We start from the raw sequence: 20,578 nt of genomic DNA, 5'->3' as shown, positions 1-20,578 counted from the left end.
AGACAGCATCTATGGAAAAGAGTAAACAGATGAGAATTCAGAGTAAGAGGGCAGGAGGTGTGGGTGGGGAGAAGCCTTCCTCCACACCCTCAACCTTCTTACTCTGAGTTCTCGTCTATTTTCTCCAGTCCTCATGAAGGGCCTGAAACGTTGACTGTTTACTCTTTTCCATAGATGCTGCCTGGCCGGCTGAGTTCCTCTGCCATTTTGTGTATATTGCTTGAATTTCCAGCATCCACAGATTTACTTGCATTTGTAATTTATCAATAAGGTTCAGCTGAACATCCAGCAAAAAAAAATGAGGAAAACAAAGAGAGAGAGAGAGAGAGACCATTACAAACAAAGAGAAAGACAGATATAATGTTAGAAATTCTTTTCTATGTTTATGTAAGGAGCATAAGTTATGTGCTAGAGTAAAGTGAACTGAGTCACTCAATTTTAGAGACTATAATTTCAATGCAGTTTGATAGACACAAGTGCATATCTAGTTTTTCCTATTTTTTTCAAGAAGGGGAGATATAATGGTAGTTAATAGTGTTAGAACATAGAAGTACAGCACAGGAACAGGCCGTTTGGACCAGAAGGCTGTGCCGAACCAGCTAAAATGCAAATCAAAAACACACAAACACTAATCCCTCCTACTTACCTAAGTCCATATCCCTCCATCTTCCTCACATTCATATGCCACACTCCTACGTCACTCACATGGGAGGAGTTTACATTGTACAAGTGGAGCTATCAATAAAGCTGAGTTGAGCATCCTGCATACTGGTGTCCTGGTGTGCTCTGCACTATCCCTCAATAACGAACACAACAATCTTGTCCATCTCTATCAAATCCATTACAGTCAGGACCACACAGTGGTGCAGTCAGTAGAGTTGCTGCCTTTCAGCTTCAATGACCCAGGTTCAATCCTCATCTCTGGTGCCACTGTGTGGAGTTTGCACCTTCTCCCTGTGACCTGCCTTTGTGTGGAACAGGTTTGCTGCTGAGTTGAAGGGCTGGTTTCCATGCTGTATGCGGGAACCCAGGATAACCAATGTATAGCAAAGAATTTGAGGACCTGAATTATAGGGAAAGGTTGAATAAGTCAGTTGGCACGTGGCCAAGTGGCTAAGGCGTCGGCCTAGTGATTCGAAGGCCACTAGTTCGAGTGTCAGCTGAGGCAGCGTGTTGTGTCCTTGAGCAAGGCACTTAACCACACATTGCTTTGCAGCGACACCAGTGCCAAGCTGTATTGACCCTAGAGCCCTTGCCTTGGACAACATCAGTGGCGTGGAGAGGGGAGACTTGCAGTATGGGCAACTGCTGGTCTTCCATACAACCTTGCCCAGGCCTGTGCCCTGGAAATCTTCTAAGGTGCAAATTCATGGTCTCACGAGACTAACAGATGCCTATTAATAGGTCAGAACTTTATTCCCTGGAGTTTAGGAGAATAAGAGAAGATTTAATAGAGGTATAGAAATTTACAAGGGTAAATACACACAGGCTATTTCCTCTGAGGTTGGGTGAGAATAAAACTAGAGGTTATACTATAGGTTTAGTGTGAGAGGTAAAATATTGAAAGGGAACCTGAGGTGGAACTTTTCCCTCAGGAGGTGGTGCGAGTGTGGAACAGGTTGCCAGCAGAGGTGGTAGATGCGGTTTAATTGAATCATTTAAGGGAAGTCTGAATAAGTGCATCGATGAGCAAAGTATGGAGGGATATGGTCCCGGTGTTGGTAGATGGGAGTAGGCACAAAGCAGGTCGGCATGAACTAGATGAGTAGAAGGGGCTCCTTTTGTGCTTTATAGCTCTACAATGACTCAACTCAGTGACCAACTTCTGGTTTTGTTTCTATTTCAGCGAAACTACATCAATGGTGATGGTGGAGGCAAATGTCCTGATCACCAGTGAGAAGCCCGAGAATAGTACACAGCTGCGTGATTTACTTATTGCAAAAAATGGAACTTTAGACTTAGACATCATCTTATCCAGTGTGCAAGTAAACGGTACGTCTCCAGGTGACATGCGGTTGTGTTTGACATTTTATTCCACGGTTCATGGTGTCACTCTTTCTGTAATTGGCCTGACTGATTATAATTACATAGTCAAACCACAGCTACATGTCCTGTATGCTCAATTTCTATTCCTATAAAATAGAAACCTTGTGAACATCACACAATCACACCAAACCACTCTCTGGTAAATTACACTGTAGACTTGACCTAAATATGATAATCACCAATAAGTGTTCATAATGCTTACGTTTTCATGAAGTTTTTGTATTTTATATACTTAGATCCTGCGTGCATTTCCTCCGCGCTACTTTTTATCCCAGCTTCGCCTTTTACATTTACACTCCCTCAATACTGTAATTTGTAATGCTAAAAGTCCTCATCATATGATGCAAGGTAAAAGGTCACAGGCTTTAACTGATAGTTAACTCTGTGGAGGAAGCTCTCCCATACATACGCTTCTATCCGGTTTACTATTTTGATATCAAATATAAATCGTAGGTCATGCCACATGTAACTTTTCATAAGACATGGAAACAGAATTCAGCCACTCAGCCCATCAAGACTGCTCCAGTGTTCCATTATGGCTGATTGATTATCCCCCTGGACCCATTCTCCTGCCTTATACCCATAACCTTTGGCACCTTTACTCATCAAAAACCTATCAACCGCCGCTTTAAATGACCTGACCTCCATAGCTATCCTCGGCGAGGAATTCTACAGATTCACCACACTGTGGCTGAGGAACCTCCTCCTCATCTCTGTTCTAAAGTTATGTCCTTCTATTCTGAAGCTGTGCAGTCTATTCCCTGACTTGCCCACTATAGGAAACTTACTAGCCATTGGGAAATGGATGAAAATGTTCACAGGAGAAGAGGATCATCCTTGGCACAAATCCAATTGGACAATAAAATATTGGTGGCTAATACATATTTTCGGGCAATGAACTCTTCCAACATGAAGTGTTTATATCTAATTGCCAATTTAATGCAGAAGCTGATTGCAACTCTTGTCCCTCTTCCAAAAGGTGCGAAATTTCTTGTCAAAAGCTTTGAAATTGTACTTCGCTTTACAAATAGGAGGTTTACAAATGAACTCAACGAGAGAGCAACCCCCGAGTTCAGAAATGTCAGCACCGCAATTACAAGCGTGGTACGTACTCAAATTAAATGGAGATGCTGTGTGAAGATAATATCTGACTTTCTTTAAATAGTAACACTTCTGACAGCTTGAAGTAAAGCTGAATTAAGTTGTCTTATTATATACATAACAATGACCAAAACTTCAGCGTAGCTTTGAATCAGGCTCTGTAGGTGAAATAAGCAGGCTTCCACACTGTTAAGCGATGCCATGTAATTTTCTGTTTATTTTCACCTATTTTATTGAATGAGAAATGAAGACATTAGATCTTTGTTGTATCCGCAAATGCATGATGTGGTAATGTAGGCACAGGGCGCAACATTTCTGAAATTTGGTTGGATTGAGGTCAATTTGCATATGTAACATTTTGCATGTTAATCACACACATACTTCGATAATAAATGTACTTGTACCTTTAATGGTCCAACTTTCTTCTCCTGTAAGTGCCAACTTGCCCATGTGAGCAGGAGTTCTCAAATGCCTAAGAGATGCATCAGAGAATATTATGGAAGCTCTGAACAGTTTATCCTTCACAACAGTTGGGTGTAAAATGGTGTGAAACAGCAGGATGGGGGGAGCAGGTGGAGGCAAAGCAGAAGTCATGATTTTAAGGGCAATCACGCTTGGTCTGCTGTTTGGGCAATCTATTAAAACAGGCCCTGTACATACCCAGAGGTTTATTCTCAATGTGAACAAGAATATTAGCCTGAGACAACAATACTCACAAGTTGGGAGATGAGCTCCACAAAGAAGCATTCATGGAAGCTATCAGTGATTGTCACAGTTAAACTTGAGTTTATTGTGATATGCCCATGTACACACAGGTGCAATTGAAAACTTACTTGCAGCAGCATCACAGGTACAAAACAGTAGGCAAAATGCATTCACAAGAGAAACATACATTTAGTGGTCATTTTATTAGGTACAGGAGTAGAACCTGGATTGTCTTCTGTTGCAGTGTCCTATCCAGAATTAGAATCAGGTTTAATAACACCAGCTTGTGTCGTAAAATTTGTTAACTTTTTGGCAGCAGGACAATGCAATTCATGATAATAGAAACAAGAAAAACCTGTGAGTTACAGTAGTTAAAATAAGTGAAATATTTACGATTGTTAAATTAAATAACTAGTGCAAAGAAAGAAATAAAAAAATGTAGTGAGGTAGTGCTTATGGGTTCAATGTCCATTCAGAAATCGGGATGGCAGAGGGGAAGAAGTTGTTCCTGAATTGTTGAATATGTGCCTTCAGGCTTCTGTACCTCCTTTCCCAATGGTAACAATGAGAAGAGGGCATGTCCAGGGTGGTGGGGGTCTTTAATGATGGACGCTGCCTTTTTTGACGTACCACTCCTTGAAGATGTTCTGGATGCTACTGAGGCTAGTACCCTTGATGGGGCTGACTTCAAGTTTCAACGTGTTTTGCATTGGGAGATGCTCTTTATTGCATAGTTATTTGATTTATTGTTACGTTCATTTGGGAAATGCCAAGTATTATAGATTCCATGATTAAGGGCTTTGCCCAAATTTAAATCCAACCCCTTTATATAAAATTCCCATAGATAGTGAAGGTGCATGACTTTATGTTTGAGTCTGTTCCAACTGATATTTTCTTTATTATTGTCATATAGAAACATAGAAACATAGAAAATAGGTGCAGGAGTAGGCCATTCGGTCCTTCGAGCCTGCACCGCCATTTATTATGATCATGGCTGATCATCCAACTCAGAACCCCGCCCCAGCCTTCCCTCCATACCCCCTGACCCCTGTAGCCACAAGGGCCATATCTAACTCCCTCTTAAACATAGCCAATGAACTGGCCTCAACAGTTTGCTGTGGCAGAGAATTCCACAGATTCACCACTCTCTGTGTGAAGAAGTTTTTCCTAATCTCGGTCCTAAAAGGCTTCCCCTCTATCCTCAAACTGTGACCCCTCGTTCTGGACTTCCCCAACATTGGGAACAATCTTCCTGCATCTAGCCTGTCCAATCCCTTTAGGATCTTATATGTTTCAATCAGATCCCTCCTCAATCTTCTAAATTCCAACGAGTACAAGCCCAGTTCATCCAGTCTTTCTTCATATGAAAGTCCTGCCATCCCAGGAATCAATCTGGTGAACCTTCTTTGTACTCCCTCTATGGCAAAGATGTCTTTCCTCAGATTAGGGGACCAAAACTGCACACAATACTCCAGGTGTGGTCTCACCAAGGCCTTGTACAACTGCAGTAGTACCTCCCTGCTCCTGTACTCGAATCCTCTCGCTATAAATGCCAGCATACCGTTCGCCTTTTTCACCGCCTGCTGTACCTGCATGCCCACTTTCAATGACTGGTGTATAATGACACCCAGGTCTCGTTGCACCTCCCCTTTTCCTAATCGGCCACCATTCAGATAATAATCTGTTTTCCTATTTTTGCCACCAAAGTGGATAACTTCACATTTATCCACATTAAATTGCATCTGCCAGGAGTTTGCCCACTCACCCAACCTATCCAAGTCACCCTGCATCCTCTTAGCATCCTCCTCACTGCTAACACTGCCGCCCAGCTTCGTGTCATCCGCAAACTTGGAGATGCTGCATTTAATTCCCTCATCCAAGTCATTAATATATATTGTAAACAACTGGGGTCCCAGCACTGAGCCTTGCGGTACCCCACTAGTCACCGCCTGCCATTCTGAAAAGGTCCCGTTTATTCCCACTCTTTGCTTCCTGTCTGCTAACCAATTCTCCACCCACACCAATACCTTACCCCCAATACTGTGTGCTTTAAGTTTGCACACTAATCTCCTGTGTGGGACCTTGTCAAAAGCCTTTTGAAAATCCAAATATACCACATCCACTGGTTCTCCCCTATCCACTCTACTAGTTACATCCTCAAAAAATTCTATGAGATTCGTCAGACATGATTTTCCTTTCACAAATCCATGCTGACTTTGTCCGATCATTTCTCTGCTTTCCAAATGTGCTGTTATCATATCCTTGATAACTGACTCCAGCAGTTTCCCCACCACCGACGTTAGGCTAACCGGTCTATAAATCCCCGGTTTCTCTCTCCCTCCTTTTTTAAAAATTGGGGTTACATTAGCCACCCTCCAATCCTCAGGAACTAGTCCAGAATCTAACGAGTTTTGAAAAATTATCACTAATGCATCCACTATTTCTTGGGCTACTTCCTTAAGCACTCTGGGATGCAGACCATCTGGCCCTGGGGATTTATCTGCCTTCAATCCCTTCAATTTACCTAACACCACTTCCCTACTAACATGTATTTCACTCAGTTCCTCCATCTCACTGGACCCTCTGTCCCTTACTATTTCTGGAAAATTATTTATGTCCTCCTTAGTGAAGACAGAACCAAAGTAATTATTCAATTGGTCTGCCATGTCCTTGCTCCCCATAATCAATTCACCTGTTTCTGTCTGCAGGGGACCTACATTTGTCTTTACCAGTCTTTTCCTTTTTACATATCTATAAAAGCTTTTACAGTCCGTTTTTATGTTCTCTGCCAGTTTTCTCTCATAATCTTTTTTCCCCTTCCTAATTAAGCCCTTTGTCCTCCTCTGCTGAACTCTGAATTTCTCCCAGTCCTCAGGTGAGCCACTTTCTCTGGCTAATTTTATGCTTCTTCTTTGGAATTGATACTATCCCTAATTTCTCTTGTCAGCCACGGGTGCACTACCTTCCTTGATTTATTCTTTTGCCAAACTGGGATGAACAATTGTTGTAGTTCATCCATGCGCTCTTTAAATGCTTGCCATTGCATATCCATCGTCAACCCTTTAAGTGTCATTTGCCAGTCTATCTTAGCTAATTCACATCTCATACCTTCAAAGTTCCCCTTCTTTAAGTTCAGAACCTTTGTTTCTGAATTAATGTATTGAGATACCGTGAAAAGCATTTGTTTGCATGCCATCCAGACAGACCATGCCATAGATTAATACATCAATGTAGTATAAAAGGGGAAAGAAACAACAAAAATGCTGAATTTTATTCCATTGCAGTACATTGTGACAGGTGGCGGGGTGGGGTACGTCTCTACCAAGGGAGGAGTAAGGTGCTCCTTCCCTCCCCTAGCCTTGTATCCCATGAAGTTCAAGTTGAAGTTTATTGTTATCTGACAGTACATATATAAAAACAAACAAAAAGACGTTCCTCCAGACCAGAGTACACCCACAAAACATATATCACACACAGCACATTAAGTAAAATATTACTACAAATAAGCTAATAAAATATAATTCAAAGTGCATGTAGTAAACAGTACAGGTAAACAGAAAAATAGTGAACAGCTCATTGTCCAAGTGGCAAGACCTTGGTGCAACAGAGTATTCATTGGTCTCACAGCCTGCTGGAAGAAGCTGTTAAGTCCGGCAGTCCTAGTCCTGATGCTCCTGTACTTCCTTCCTGATGGTAGGGAGTCAAAGAAATTATGGGATGGATGGTAAGGACTCTGAATGATGCCTTGGGCTCATTGTATTTAATGCTCCTAGTAAATGTCACAAATGAGGAGAGGGAGACCTTGGATGATTCTCTCAATGGTTTATATTATCCTCCATAGAATCTCATGGTCCAATGCCTTGCAGCTTCCACAGTGCATATTGATGCAGCCAGACAAAACACACTTGATGGTTTACCTGTAAGAATTTGTTAGAATAGCGACAGGGAGCCGTGCATGTCACAATCTTCTCAGAAAGTGTAGTCGCCTCTCTGCCTTCTTGACTAATGAGGTAGCGTTGAGAACTCCATCTGGACTTCCTGAGTGTTAATTTCATCAGAAACCCTCAACTACCTTCACATCATTCAAAGTTTTGCATTGGGACCTCCAATACTGAGGCAGATTGCCGCAAATGGAAGTTAATGAAACCCTAGGTGATTCAGTTTCTCCTTCTGATGCACAAACTAAGCAGTACTTGCTTCATCCTGCGGTTTAAGAGCACAGAATGTTACAAATTCAGAGGAAAAAGTGGGAGCAAACGTTACCTCACTTGTATATTTAGAAAAACGTCAGGCTGATTCATTGATTCACTACTCTGGCTATGCTAAAATCTCTCCCACTTTTGTTTTGTGCTTTAGGTGAACAGAATCTTTGTAATCGACCCCAATTACATTGAAGTCGTAATTGTAGGATTTCAGTAAGTGCCATTCTCGTCAATCACTCAGAGAGAAAAAAAATGCTTCAAAATCTTGTGCAATTCATTATGATTATGAAGTTATCCTTTTTATCTTAAAGGCACTCTCTGTGTTTAGCAGAGTAGAGTTGTGTTAATCCAGGTGATCAGTGGGGAAATGTGGGACCATTATCCTACCAAGAAAACTCTTCCTTGCTACTGTTTCTGTCCTCTACACTTTGTTTCAAAGGTGACTTTTCATCTGCTTCCAGAATTAATATTGCAGTAACAAAAAACTCTTTGTACTTTGACTGACACAGATGAAAATTTCCAAGAAGACTGTTTAGGGGACAGGGCCTAACATAAGAGCACAGATATACAACACAGAAACAGGCCATGTACCCAGCAAGTCCACATGGCTCCATCTGAGCCACATCCTGTCTTGTCTTAATCTATCAAGGTAACCTCATACTTGCTTCTCCTTCAAAGGTTTGTTCAGTTCCTCTTAATACATCAAAAATTATCACCCCAGTCACTCCCTGAGAGAGCGAACTCCATATTCTCCCTCTTTGTGTTAAGACATTTCATCTCAATTCCCCATCAGGTTCCTTTTCACCTGTTTTATATTGATGACTGGTTATCCTGGTTATTTTCTACTCTAGGTGGAAAGATTTACTCTTCTCTCCCTCACCTTGTTTATTTTTCTAACTCCATCCAAAATTCCACTGGTAATGCACTTGACGTGTTTTAAGTTGATTTATACAGCCAAACAATTTTCCAAGGCAACTGAATACTATCATAATCATGAGGCTAGGCTGACCTCACACTCTGAAACATGCGGGAATGAAAATCTTCATCTCAACTCCAGCAGCAGGCAGCTCACCACCACCTCCTGCGGGTCAACTGTGGGCAGATTCACCCTGCAAAGCCCACACCCTTTGAATGAATGATATAAGAAGTTATGAACACTGGCAGAATAAGGAGGGGAATGGGGAACTTTTTAACTGAGTAAAAATAAGAGATAAATAGTAGAGAAATGGTGAGTTGAGATGAACGTACTTTGGAAGACGTTGTGGGTGGGGTGAGAGGCAGGTATTAATATTGGAATGGATTCATAAGAGACTGAGACATCAGTATGCAGATCTTGTTTTTCCCCATTACCCATTAGGATGTCGTCAAACAAATAATCACAATATCAAGCAATTTTTCATCAGATCAATGTACAGTCAACAGTTCATTTTATTGTCCATTAACACCTTATGTGCTGTATGTGATCTGTGTGTTATGTGCTATACCATTGTTCCCAAGGAATGTTGTTTCACTTGGTTGCATACATCCTTATGGTAGAATGACAATAAACTTGAACTTGTTCTTGAATTGAACTTTTTATACTATTTATATTTATCTAGGAATGGATCCATTCAAAGCAATATTAAAATCAATTTTAAGCAAACTGGAATAACACAAGCCAATGTAGTCGAACGACTGGTCAATAACACTGAAGAATTCTCAAGGCAAGGCCTAACTCTGGATGTAAATCACCTTATCAATGCAAGTAAGTCATAGTCCATCCTCCAAAATGACACAGCTCTAGAATGCTTTGTATTTTGATCTGTCAGGCAGTGAAATATGATTTCAGAAGGTGATGGGCCTGAATGCTAATTTGGGAGAGTGCACAGAGGAAGCTAGTGGGTTGCTGCTTGCTGTATGCTTCTGAACTGACTTTGAAACTAAAAAGAATACTGATTTCGAGAGACAAATCTGTGGTGCAAAGTCAGCATATCACTAGGCTGGATTGCATTGACCTTTTAGCAAGCAGTTTCATAAGACGACACGGGTCAACCGCCGTGCACGTGTCAGTGCATTCTAGGGCTCAGCTCCTGTGCATTAAATGTGCTGAAGAACATGACACTAGGAGCAGCAGTAGGCCACTCTGCCCATCTAGCTTGCCCTGCCATTCAATGTAATCATGGCTGAGCTACAGCTGGCCTCAACTTCTCTTGTGTCAGTACCCCATAACCCTCAATTCTTCTATCTTTCAATATTTACCTATCCTCACCTTAAATGCCGTATATCTGATGATAATAGACTATAGACAATAGGTGCAGGATAAGGCCATTCGGCCCTTCAAGCCAGCACTGCCATTCACTGTGATCATGGCATATCATCCACAATCAGTACCCCATTCCTGCCTTCTCCCCATATCCCTTGACTCTTTAAGAACTCTATTTAACTCTTTCTTGAAAGCATCCAGAGAAATGGCCTCCACTGCCTTCTGAGGCAGAGCATTCCACAGGTCCACAACTCTCTGGGTGAAAAAGTTTTTCCTCAACTCCGTTCTAAGTGGCCTATCCCTTATTCTTAAACTGTGGCCTGTGGTTCTGGACTCCCCAACAAGGACACCTAGATCTCGTTGTACTTCCCCTTTTCCTAACTTGACACCATTCAGATAGTAATCCGTCTTCCTGTTCTTGCCACCTGCCTCTAGTGTGTCCAATCCCTTAATAATCTTATATGTTTCAATCAGATCCCCTCTCATCCTTCTAAATTCCAGTGTGTACAAGCCCAGTCGCTCCAATCTTTTAACATATGATAGTCCCGCCATCCCGGGAATTAACCTCGTGAACCTACGCTGCACTCCCTCAATAGCAAGAATGTCCTTCCTCAAATTTGGAGACCAAAACTGCACATAATACTCCAGGTGTGGTCTCACCAGGGCCCTGTACAACTGCAGAAGGACCTCTTTGCTCTTATACTCAACTCCTCTTGTTATGAAGGCCAACATGCCATTAGCTTTCTTCACTGCCTGCTGTACCTGCATGCTTACTTTCAGTGACTGATGAACAAGGACACCTGGATCTCGTTGTACTTCCCCTTTTCCTAACTTGACACCATTCAAGTAGTAATCTGCCTTCCTGTTCTTGCCACCAAAGTGGATATCCTCACATTTATCCACATTAAACTGCATCTGCCCACTCACCCAACCTGTCCAAGTCACCCTGCATTCTCATAACATCCTCCTCACATTTCACACTGCCACCCAGCTTTGTGTCATCTGCAAATTTGCTAATGTTACTTTTAATCCCTTCATCTAATTCATTAATGTATTTTGTAAATAGCTGGGGTCCCAGTACCGAGCCTTGTGATACCCCACTAGTCACTGCCTGCCATTCTGAAAGGGACCCATTAATCCCTACTCTTTGTTTCCTGTCTGCCAACCAATTTTCTATCCATGTCAGTACCCTACCCCCAATACCATGTGCTCCAATTTTGCCCACTAATCTCCTATGTGGGACCTTATCAAAGGCTTTCTGAAAGTCCAGGTACACTACATCCACTGGCTCTCCCTTGTCCATTTTCATAGTTACATCATGATCTTCATCATGCTCAGGGGCAGAGAATTTCAAAGATTCATTACGTTCTGAGAGAAGATATTTCTACAGATCTCAGTCTTAAATGGCCAGTCCCTCAGCTTCTAACTATGTACCCTTATTTGTCACTGTGTATGTGGAAACACCTCAACATCCACACTGTCAGGCCCACTTGGGATTATACACGTTCCAGTCCCATTCCTCTAAGGACTACAGAATACAGACCAAAACAGTTTGGCATCTCTTGATAGGACAATCCCCTCACCCTAAGAATTAGCCTAATGAATCTCTTTTGAACTCTCTCCAATGATTCTATATCCTTTTATAGGTAAGGGGACCAAAGCTACACACAGTACTCCAGGTATAGTTTCACCAACACTGTGTGCATTGCAACAAAACCTCCCTAATTGTAGATTCCAGCCCTTTTGCAAGAATGGCCAAAATGCCGTTTACAGTCTTTACTACTGATTGCACAGAGGTGTCTGGATTTGGATCGCAGGCCTCGTTTGCTGCTGAACTCAGCACTTGGGAACTTGGCATCCAGCATACAAGGAAGTTGTGTGGCTGTAAAGTTTAGTGCAGCCGTGGGGAGGTTGAAGAAGAATTCTGCTTATATCATGGAACTTCTCTACTTACAAGTTGATATCTTGAGAGAACTTTGTCCATTGTATGACTAACATACATTAAAGAAGGCACTTCTCATTCACAGTTGCAACAACTGCAAGAACAACTATACGTACCACCATAAGTACCACTGCCACAAGTATGACAACCAAATCTACAACCACAGCCAGCGCAACAGTTAATCAGCCAGCTCCAGGAAAACCATTCCCAGGTTACGCCATTGCAATCATTGTCATGTGCGGCTTGGCTCTCCTTGCACTCCCCTTCCTTGTAGTTCTGGTAAGTTTCCTCAAAAGAACTGCAAACTGTAATCAGGGCACTTCTTTAATCACAAGACAAAAACATTTGTTTTTCACTTGTTTTTCTACAGTTCATCAAGACCGGCTTTTGTTCCAAAGTAGCAAGTGCCTTCCAGTTGGAATCTCCTGATCATTTGGACTTGAGCCGTCCAATAATTGGGGTAAGTGTCAACCCCACCCAGCATGCAGGAATCTGAATTAAGAATCACAATAACTTAAATGCACAACAGAGTTTAGTATCCAAAAAAGGCATCTTTGGGTTAGATGGTTGATGTTTGAAGTTATATTGCAGTTACGAAATAATTAGAAGCCTGATTTGGTAACTAGGGATCTGCAATATTATAGTAAAACCTGATTTAAAGACTAAAGTAACAATGTGATTCCCAAAGATTTGTATTTATGTAAGCAACAAAGAACACCAGATGAACAGATTATTTCACATTTGTTTTGGTTTGTTCAGTCTCCATCAACAAATGTTGTCCTCTTGGCTTTATGCATGTGCGTCCCTTTAGAAAGACAAATATTTACAAAAATCTACGGGAACAAAAGGTTCAAATGGTTACATTTGTCAGAGAATGTATACAGTATGCAACCTGAAATTCTTACTCTTCACAGACATTCACAATACAAAAAACCCAACAGAATGTATGTTAGAAACATCAGAACCCCGAAGGCCCCCCCCCCCCAACACACAAGTAGCTGGAGAAGCATCAACCCTCCCCCCACTTGCGTCAACAGAAGCACTGACACCCCCCACTGCCCCCCAAGCAAGCAAGCAATAACAAAAGTCCCCCAAAGATATCATCAAAAACTTCAGTCCGTAACTCAGCACTCCAGTATCTCAGACAGCCTCTCTCCCTCTCCGTCAAGGGAGAGAGAGTTCGCTCCTGCAACAATGAGAGCAGAGACAAGCAACTCGCTGCTCCAACGCTGCAATCTTCTGCATCGCTTCTCCAAGCCCCCCACCCCATCTTGGAGACTGACAAGATCTCACTCCCCTGTCAAAAGAGAGAGGGAGGAAAAGGTAGCTTGAGTACAGTGGCCAAAGAGAGATGAGAGGCGGTCAAATAGTGAAGGTTGAAGGGGAGCTGGCTAAATATTCAAAAGAGGAAAAATTGCAAAGAGGGGAGATCAGCATTGTGCAACTCAGAGCTAGCCAGTGCGGTTGACTGCATTAACAATATTTAAAAGGCATTTGGACAGGGAGATTGATAGGAAAGGTTTAGAGGGATATGGGCCCAATGCAGGCAAATGTGACCACCTTAAGTGGGTATCTTGGTCAACAGAGGCCAGTTGGGTGGACAGGAGTGAATGGGCTGGATGACTCAATTTTCACTGCCCTTTGCAAAAGAGAATTCTACAGACTAATTAGAGTCTTAGAGCACTACAGCACAGAAACAGGCCTTTCTTATCGTTTAGTCCATTCCACCTAGTCCCATCGACCTGCATCCGAACAACACCCTTTCATCAATGTACTTATCCAAAATTATCTTAAATGTTGAAATAGAACCCACATCCACACTCCCACTGGCTCATTCCACATTCTCACAACACTCTAAGTGAAAAATTTCCCCCTCATGTTCCTGTTAAAGATTTCACCTTTCACCCTTAACCCATGACCTCTAGTTCTAGTCTCACGCAACCTCAGTGGAAAAAGACGGCTTCCATTTTCCCTGGCTGTAGCCCTCAATGTTATATATTTTTATCATATCTCCCCTCATTCAAAGTTCAACTGGGATAAGTCATTGACTTCTTTAGTATTAGATTCTATGGTACAAGAAACAGTTGAACAGTGATGTGTTGTTATTGAACACAAATCAAATTTCTGAATCAAGAATTGGATTAACTTTTGACTAGAAAATGTTTCATGATATTACTGCCTGATTTAAATAGATTATGGAAAAATGACTTCCATTTCTATCTGAGACCGAAATGTCTTCAATGTAAATGTCAAAACAAAAACTTCATTACTATATCAGGCACACAATCAGATGTACTCTGACCTCATGAAGATTCACAATGTTTAATGTCACCTGTGCTATGGTCCCAGGATTTGTTCCACAGGTGTGAACTCATTCTGTCACATCATACTCCTCCCACAGTTGTGAACACCTGGTTTACAATGGGATAGTATATTCCAAAACCCAATTAGGTTTATTAAGATCACAAACCAAGAGATGGTCCATACATAAGTTCAGCCAAGAGTACAGGTTAACTTACAAGAAAGTATCAAGCTGCAGTAGTGCTGGATCTAGTCCAGCTGGCCTTCATATCTTAAGGCATTTTTGCCCACAGAACTGCTGCTCATGGGATTTTTTTTTCACTTTTCATACCATTCTCTGTAAACTCAAGAGACTGTTAAGTGTGAAAATCCCAGGAGATCAGCAATTTCGCAGATACTCTAACAATCCTGTCTGACACCAACAATCATTCCATGGTCAAATTCACTTAGATCACATTTCTTCCCCATTCTGATGTTTGGTCTGAATAACAACTGATTCTGTTGGCCATATCTGCATGCTTTTATGCAATGAGTTGCTGCCACATGATTGGCTGATTAGATACAGGTGTATCTAATGAGCAGATATACAGGTGTACCTGGTAAAGTGCCTACTGAGTGTAAATAGTCAACATTTCAGGCTGAGAACCTTCACCTAGACTCTTCAAGAGTACTGAAGGGCCTTAGCCCAGAATGTTGACTAGATTCTTCCCTTGATTGATGCTGCCTGACCTTCTGAGTTCCTCTAGCATTTTGTATGTGTTGCTCAAGATTTCTAGAACCTTTTGCATCTCTACCAGGCTTTGAACACACTGAAAGTTCCAGAGTAACACTGAATCTTCTGTCCCACATTAGGGCCGGTCGTACAATTTTTACTGATGAAACAGCAGGAGCTGCAGTGACAACGTGCTTTGGATTATGAAGATTGCATATGAAGAATATTGATCACAGTGTTCATCTAACGTACCATCCAAATTAATCCACATGTAACCAAATGAACTGAGTTATCATAACACTGACTCTTTCACATCAAGGTAGATGCCATTTATAAAACAGACCACCACTCAGTTCTCCCACTGTGTTAGAAGATGTATGCGTTTTCGATCTATATGGAATGAAGCCTATCCAGAATTTGCTTTTGAAGGCAGCTTTGTCTTAAATCTGTATTTATTTGTAGGGCTCTGTCTGTGAAATGGTCAAGTACTACCTTTGTGTTAAAAATTTAAGTCAACCCAAGTCACTTTTCTGCTAATGCCAGACCCATGGTGTGTAGAGGCTGAATTTCTTGCATGCATCTCGAATATTATACTATAAGCCACTACAAAACCAAACCGACACTGAATTAATGTCGTTTTACTGGAGTGCAAGGCAATGCATGCTGGAGGTTGGCAATTAATTTACTGGAAGGCAGAATGGTTGGGATACCACTGGGGAGGAATATGGACAATTAAGTGCAAGTATTAAAATGAGGTGTTAAAAGGGAGTGTTGAGTTTGTGTACATTGGTGACAAGTGGAATTTCCTGACTTCATGCTTGACTTACCATGAATTTCCAGAGCACATTATTTTTACAGAAGCCTGTAACTTTGTTGCAAATGGGCTTCTGAGATCTTCAGTAGAGCCAAGTTTTCTCAGGTGCTTATACACAGGTGATATTTATACACAAAACTGGTTATGCAGGTTAATTGTCAAACTCACTGTTTAATACACACTTGGTGTCACAGCTTTTTCTATGAGATTTAATGATGGACATCTCAGGAACCAAAAACAATGAAACTAATATCTTCAGGAACAGGATTGTCAGTGTCAATTAGCAATTAGACACAGATTACCTCAAGTACATGCATACTTGCTCTCTCTTGCACTCTAATTACAGGTCTTAATAAGAGAATTCATTATATGAAACAAAGGAGCTCTTGTAGGGGTATTACCAAATATTCTATCTGCCCTTCTGTTCTGTTTCAACTTCCTGTATGACATGTGTTTAACAGAAAACAACATTTATAAAGCCTCCAGGATGTCCATCCTGAAACAATGTTGTGTGAGCCAGCTACTAAAGTTGTCAGGTTCGGCACACAGGGATACATAGATTCCCCGTCTACAATGACCCTCTGCAGCAGACTTGGCTTCTGCAGTGAAGAGTTCCAAAACTTTGTGTGTCAGTTCACGCCCAAACAGAACATCAAGGCTCAAGTATCCAGAATGGTTGTGCCAATGATACGAGGCATAACCACAGTCAATCGTGTTAACCTGCAACACTTAAGAAAGATTGCTCCTATGTTGCAATGGATATTTTGATTATGCTATAGATGGTACTAACATATAAGAAATTAACTTATGCATAAGTTTTATTATTTTGCAGCTTTCTACTAAGCTACTTTAACTTAATTGACATTCAGCAACAAGAAGGTTAAGTCTAAGATAGTATATAGACATTTGTTCTCAGTGGAAATATATTGCAGGCAGGCCTAGCTCTTCTTGAAATGCTTATCTCATTGACAGTCTGAATCTCATTTTTAATCCTAGAAGGATTCCAGGTTGCATTGATTTGAAATCACTGTGTTTAGGGTTGTAGCTAAATCATAACTTATATTTGTTAGATAGTAACTTGTAACCAATAGAATATATAAGCTAGTCACCTCCAGTTATAATATTTATACCAATCCTTCATTTTACTAAAGGAGTCAGAAGCTAGCTTTGTGATAGCAAGATATTTGAAGACTCTTTGAAAAAAAATCTCAATAACCTACACTTTAAAAGATAGATCTTCTGATAGTCACACACAATTCTCAGGAACAGAACCAGTTTGAGCTGGCTTATACCAGGAGTGTGGCTGAATTGATCTTTGCAGGGCAGGTTAGTTCCATTCAATCACAAGTTTAACAGTGTTTAGTTCAATCCCTCCGAGTATCCTTCAAGTAGCTTTACTTAAGGTAACTTTCAGCCTCTCCCTCATAAGGAAACAATGTGACTATATTTGTACACTGAATTTGCTGTGGCACAAATTGTACCCTAACTTTATACTGAAACGTGATAATAATGTATTTGTCACACAAATTAAACTCACCTTTTGATGCCAAATTGAATTAAATCAATTTTAATTGATTATTTTGCTACTACTCATACTGATAAGCACTATAAAGAATAAATATGTGCCAAGTTTTCGTTATAAAAGCATCTACTAGTTCGTTGGATTGAACATGTCAGTATGAAAACAAAGATTTATTTTTCTGAGCTAGAATATTTTTGTTGTAAATGCACTATTGAATAAATATTTCTTACAAATCAGAACCATATTTTGAGTCCATTGTGAATCTTGTATTTTTGCTTTATTTAAATAGAAGTGATTTATTTAACGTAAGATCTCAGACCCACCCTGTTTGTTGACTTTGGGCATCAATTATCAGATAATAGCTGCTTCTTTTTAGTGTGTCAGGAATATCTCAATTCAAGATGATGAGCAGATATTGTTTACCCATCAGCAATTAGTTTGGGTTGGGTCTCCATCATAGCAGATGATTATGCCTGAATGATAAAGACAAGCCAAACACCTGGTTCTATTCAAGACTGTACCTTTCATGTTTTGACTCAAGGTATGTTCTGACAATTCTTTCATGAACCATAGTTCTTACTTCAGCTACAGGCATCACCTCTTCTCATGCCTATCTCCTCCCCCAGTGCCCCTCCTCCTTCCTTTTCTCCTATGGTCCACTCTCCTCTCCTATCAGATTCATTCCTCTCCAGCCCTTGACCTTTCCCATCCACCTGGATTCACCCATTACCTGCCAGCTGTCCTCCTTGCCCTCCTCCCACCTTTTTATTCTGGCATCCTCCCCCTTCCTTTCCAGTCCCGAAGAAGGGTCTCAGCCCAAAACGTCGACTATTTATTCATTTCATGGATGCTGCCTGACTTGCTGAGCTCCTCCAACACTTTGCATGTGTTGTTCAAGACTTAAGATTGCTTATTGTCATTGTTCAGTCATCATCATTATGTGCAGCGTCGTATGACGTGGACGATCATGGCCTTCCATCGGACCTTAATCTGAGAACTTCTAATAAGCTCCTCAAACCTTATGGCTGTCCATCCTTTGATGTAACTGTCAGGCGCTGTCGACCACAACTTTTTCTTCCATCGATTGTTCAGTACATGAGTGTAAAGGAGAATAAAATGATTGTTACTCTGGATAAAAGAGACACAATTAGCATAAAGAACACAATAAAAATAAACTAAAATAAAACACAATATACTAAATGTAAAAGCAATCCTATAAAACACAATGTATAAGTAAATGGGAGTGACCACATATGTACATTGGTGAGGCCAAATTTGGAGTATTGTGTACAGTTTTGGTCATTGAATTATAAGAAAGATGTCAACAAAATAAAGAGAGTACACAGAAGATTTACTACCTGGGTTACCTGGGTTTCATCACCTCAGTTACAGAGAAAGGTTGAACAAGTTGGGTCTTTATTCTTTGGAACGTAGAAGGTTGAGGGGGGACTTACAGAGGTATTTAAAATTATGAGCGGGATAGAAAGAGTTAACGTGGATAGGCTTTTTCCATTGAGAGTGGGGGAGATTCAAACAAGAGGACATGAGTTGAGAGTTAAAGGGCAAAAGTTTAGGGGTAACATGAGGGGGAACTATTTTACTCAGAGAGTGGTAGCTGTGTGGAACGAGCTTCCAGCAGAAGTGGTTGAGGCAGGTTCAATGTTGTCGTTTAATGTAAAATTGGATAGATATATGGACAGGAAAGGAATGGAGGATTATGGGCTGAGTGCAGGTCGGTGGGACTAGGTGAGAGTAAGAGTTCGGCACGGACTAGAAGGGCCGAGATGGCCTGTTTCCTTGCTCTAATGGTTATATGGTTATATACATAGGATATATATATATATATATATATATATATATATACACACACACACACAGTACATATGCTAATGTATTTACATAAAGTGAGGCAAGGTGCAGGATTATCTGTACATAATGTGACTGACCAGAAGTTATAAAGTAACTCTTGGCAAGAGCTTCAGAGCATATGAAAACACAGTAAGACAGTGAGTGTCAGTGTGGGTTTGAAGGGTAGAGTGTAAGCATAAGGTAGCAGTGTGTGGGGGGATGAAGGTGTGGAGCGGCTGTGGTGGGGAGTGGTTGATTTGTATGTAGGGTTGTTGGGGTGGGTTCATGGTGGAGGTGTTGATCAGCTTCCAATGATCAATGGAAAGGAAAGTTTTGACACCGTACAGAAACTTAAATCAGATCAGGCACATTGACGCTGTGCTGAGCCGAGTTAAAGGCTGAGTGTCCTCTGGAAGATGACCCTCCATTTAACATTCCCGCCCTCTTCCACGAGGCAGAGTGAGATGGAAACTCCCAAATGCTTGGGCATGTGCAAGATACACTCAGACAGCTCAGCCTGGTGCAGGAGAAAGCAGCTCACTTGCTTCTCAATCAACACCACTGCACAACCCCCACCACCACCTTAAACATCATCTCTTTCTACCACCAGAGTACCCAGTGCAAACCTTCCTAAAATGATGACCTTTTACTGTCGCACCATAGAGAGCATCTTAACATACTGCATCTCTGTGTGGTATCTCAGTTGTACAGCAGCTGACAGGAAAGCACTTCAGCAGGTCGTCTCTGGCACACAGAAGATCATCGGGACACAGCTCCCAGCCCTGGAGGACACCCACGGCTCTCGCTGCCCAAGGAAAGCTACAAGCATCTGTAAGGACAATACACTCCCATGCAATCAACTGTTTGAACTTCTTCCATCTGGCAGACGTTATAAGATTTTCTATGCCCGCACTTCCAGACTGAAAAATAGCTTTTTCCGCAGAGCTATAATTGCTCTGAACCAATCGATCAAGCATCATCCATAAGTTGTTATATTGCTACTTTAATACTGGTTCTATGGCTGTCACGCATCTAAGTTGTACTTTTGTACTACTGGACATTGCTTGTACTGGCTGGTTACTTGATTTTATTTATTGTTATTTATTCTATTTGTTGTTTTATAGCATTGAGTACGAGAGTTGC

The 20,578-nt window shown here is 41.2% G+C and overlaps 1 protein-coding gene across 1 annotated transcript in view; it reads left to right on the top strand.

Annotated features, from left to right (window-relative positions):
* LOC134358525 (mucin-22-like) overlaps positions 1-18,220 on the top strand; it is a 44,048-nt gene extending 25,828 nt beyond the window's left edge. Inside the window, exons 8-14 of the mRNA XM_063070848.1 lie at positions 1,847-1,992; positions 3,026-3,150; positions 8,209-8,267; positions 9,653-9,798; positions 12,324-12,517; positions 12,609-12,698; positions 15,392-18,220. Of these exons, the coding sequence (XP_062926918.1) occupies positions 1,847-1,992; positions 3,026-3,150; positions 8,209-8,267; positions 9,653-9,798; positions 12,324-12,517; positions 12,609-12,698; positions 15,392-15,415 (784 nt within the window). The 3' untranslated portion in view covers positions 15,416-18,220. The remainder of the gene's footprint in view (positions 1-1,846; positions 1,993-3,025; positions 3,151-8,208; positions 8,268-9,652; positions 9,799-12,323; positions 12,518-12,608; positions 12,699-15,391) is intronic.
* Positions 18,221-20,578: the final 2,358 nt, after the last annotated feature.

The sequence above is a fragment of the Mobula hypostoma genome, chromosome 18 (genome assembly GCF_963921235.1).
Source record: "Mobula hypostoma chromosome 18, sMobHyp1.1, whole genome shotgun sequence".
Taxonomy (NCBI): domain Eukaryota; kingdom Metazoa; phylum Chordata; class Chondrichthyes; order Myliobatiformes; family Myliobatidae; genus Mobula; species Mobula hypostoma.
The sequence above is the reverse complement of the archived record's forward strand: the minus strand, read 5'-3'. Positions and strand labels throughout refer to the sequence as shown.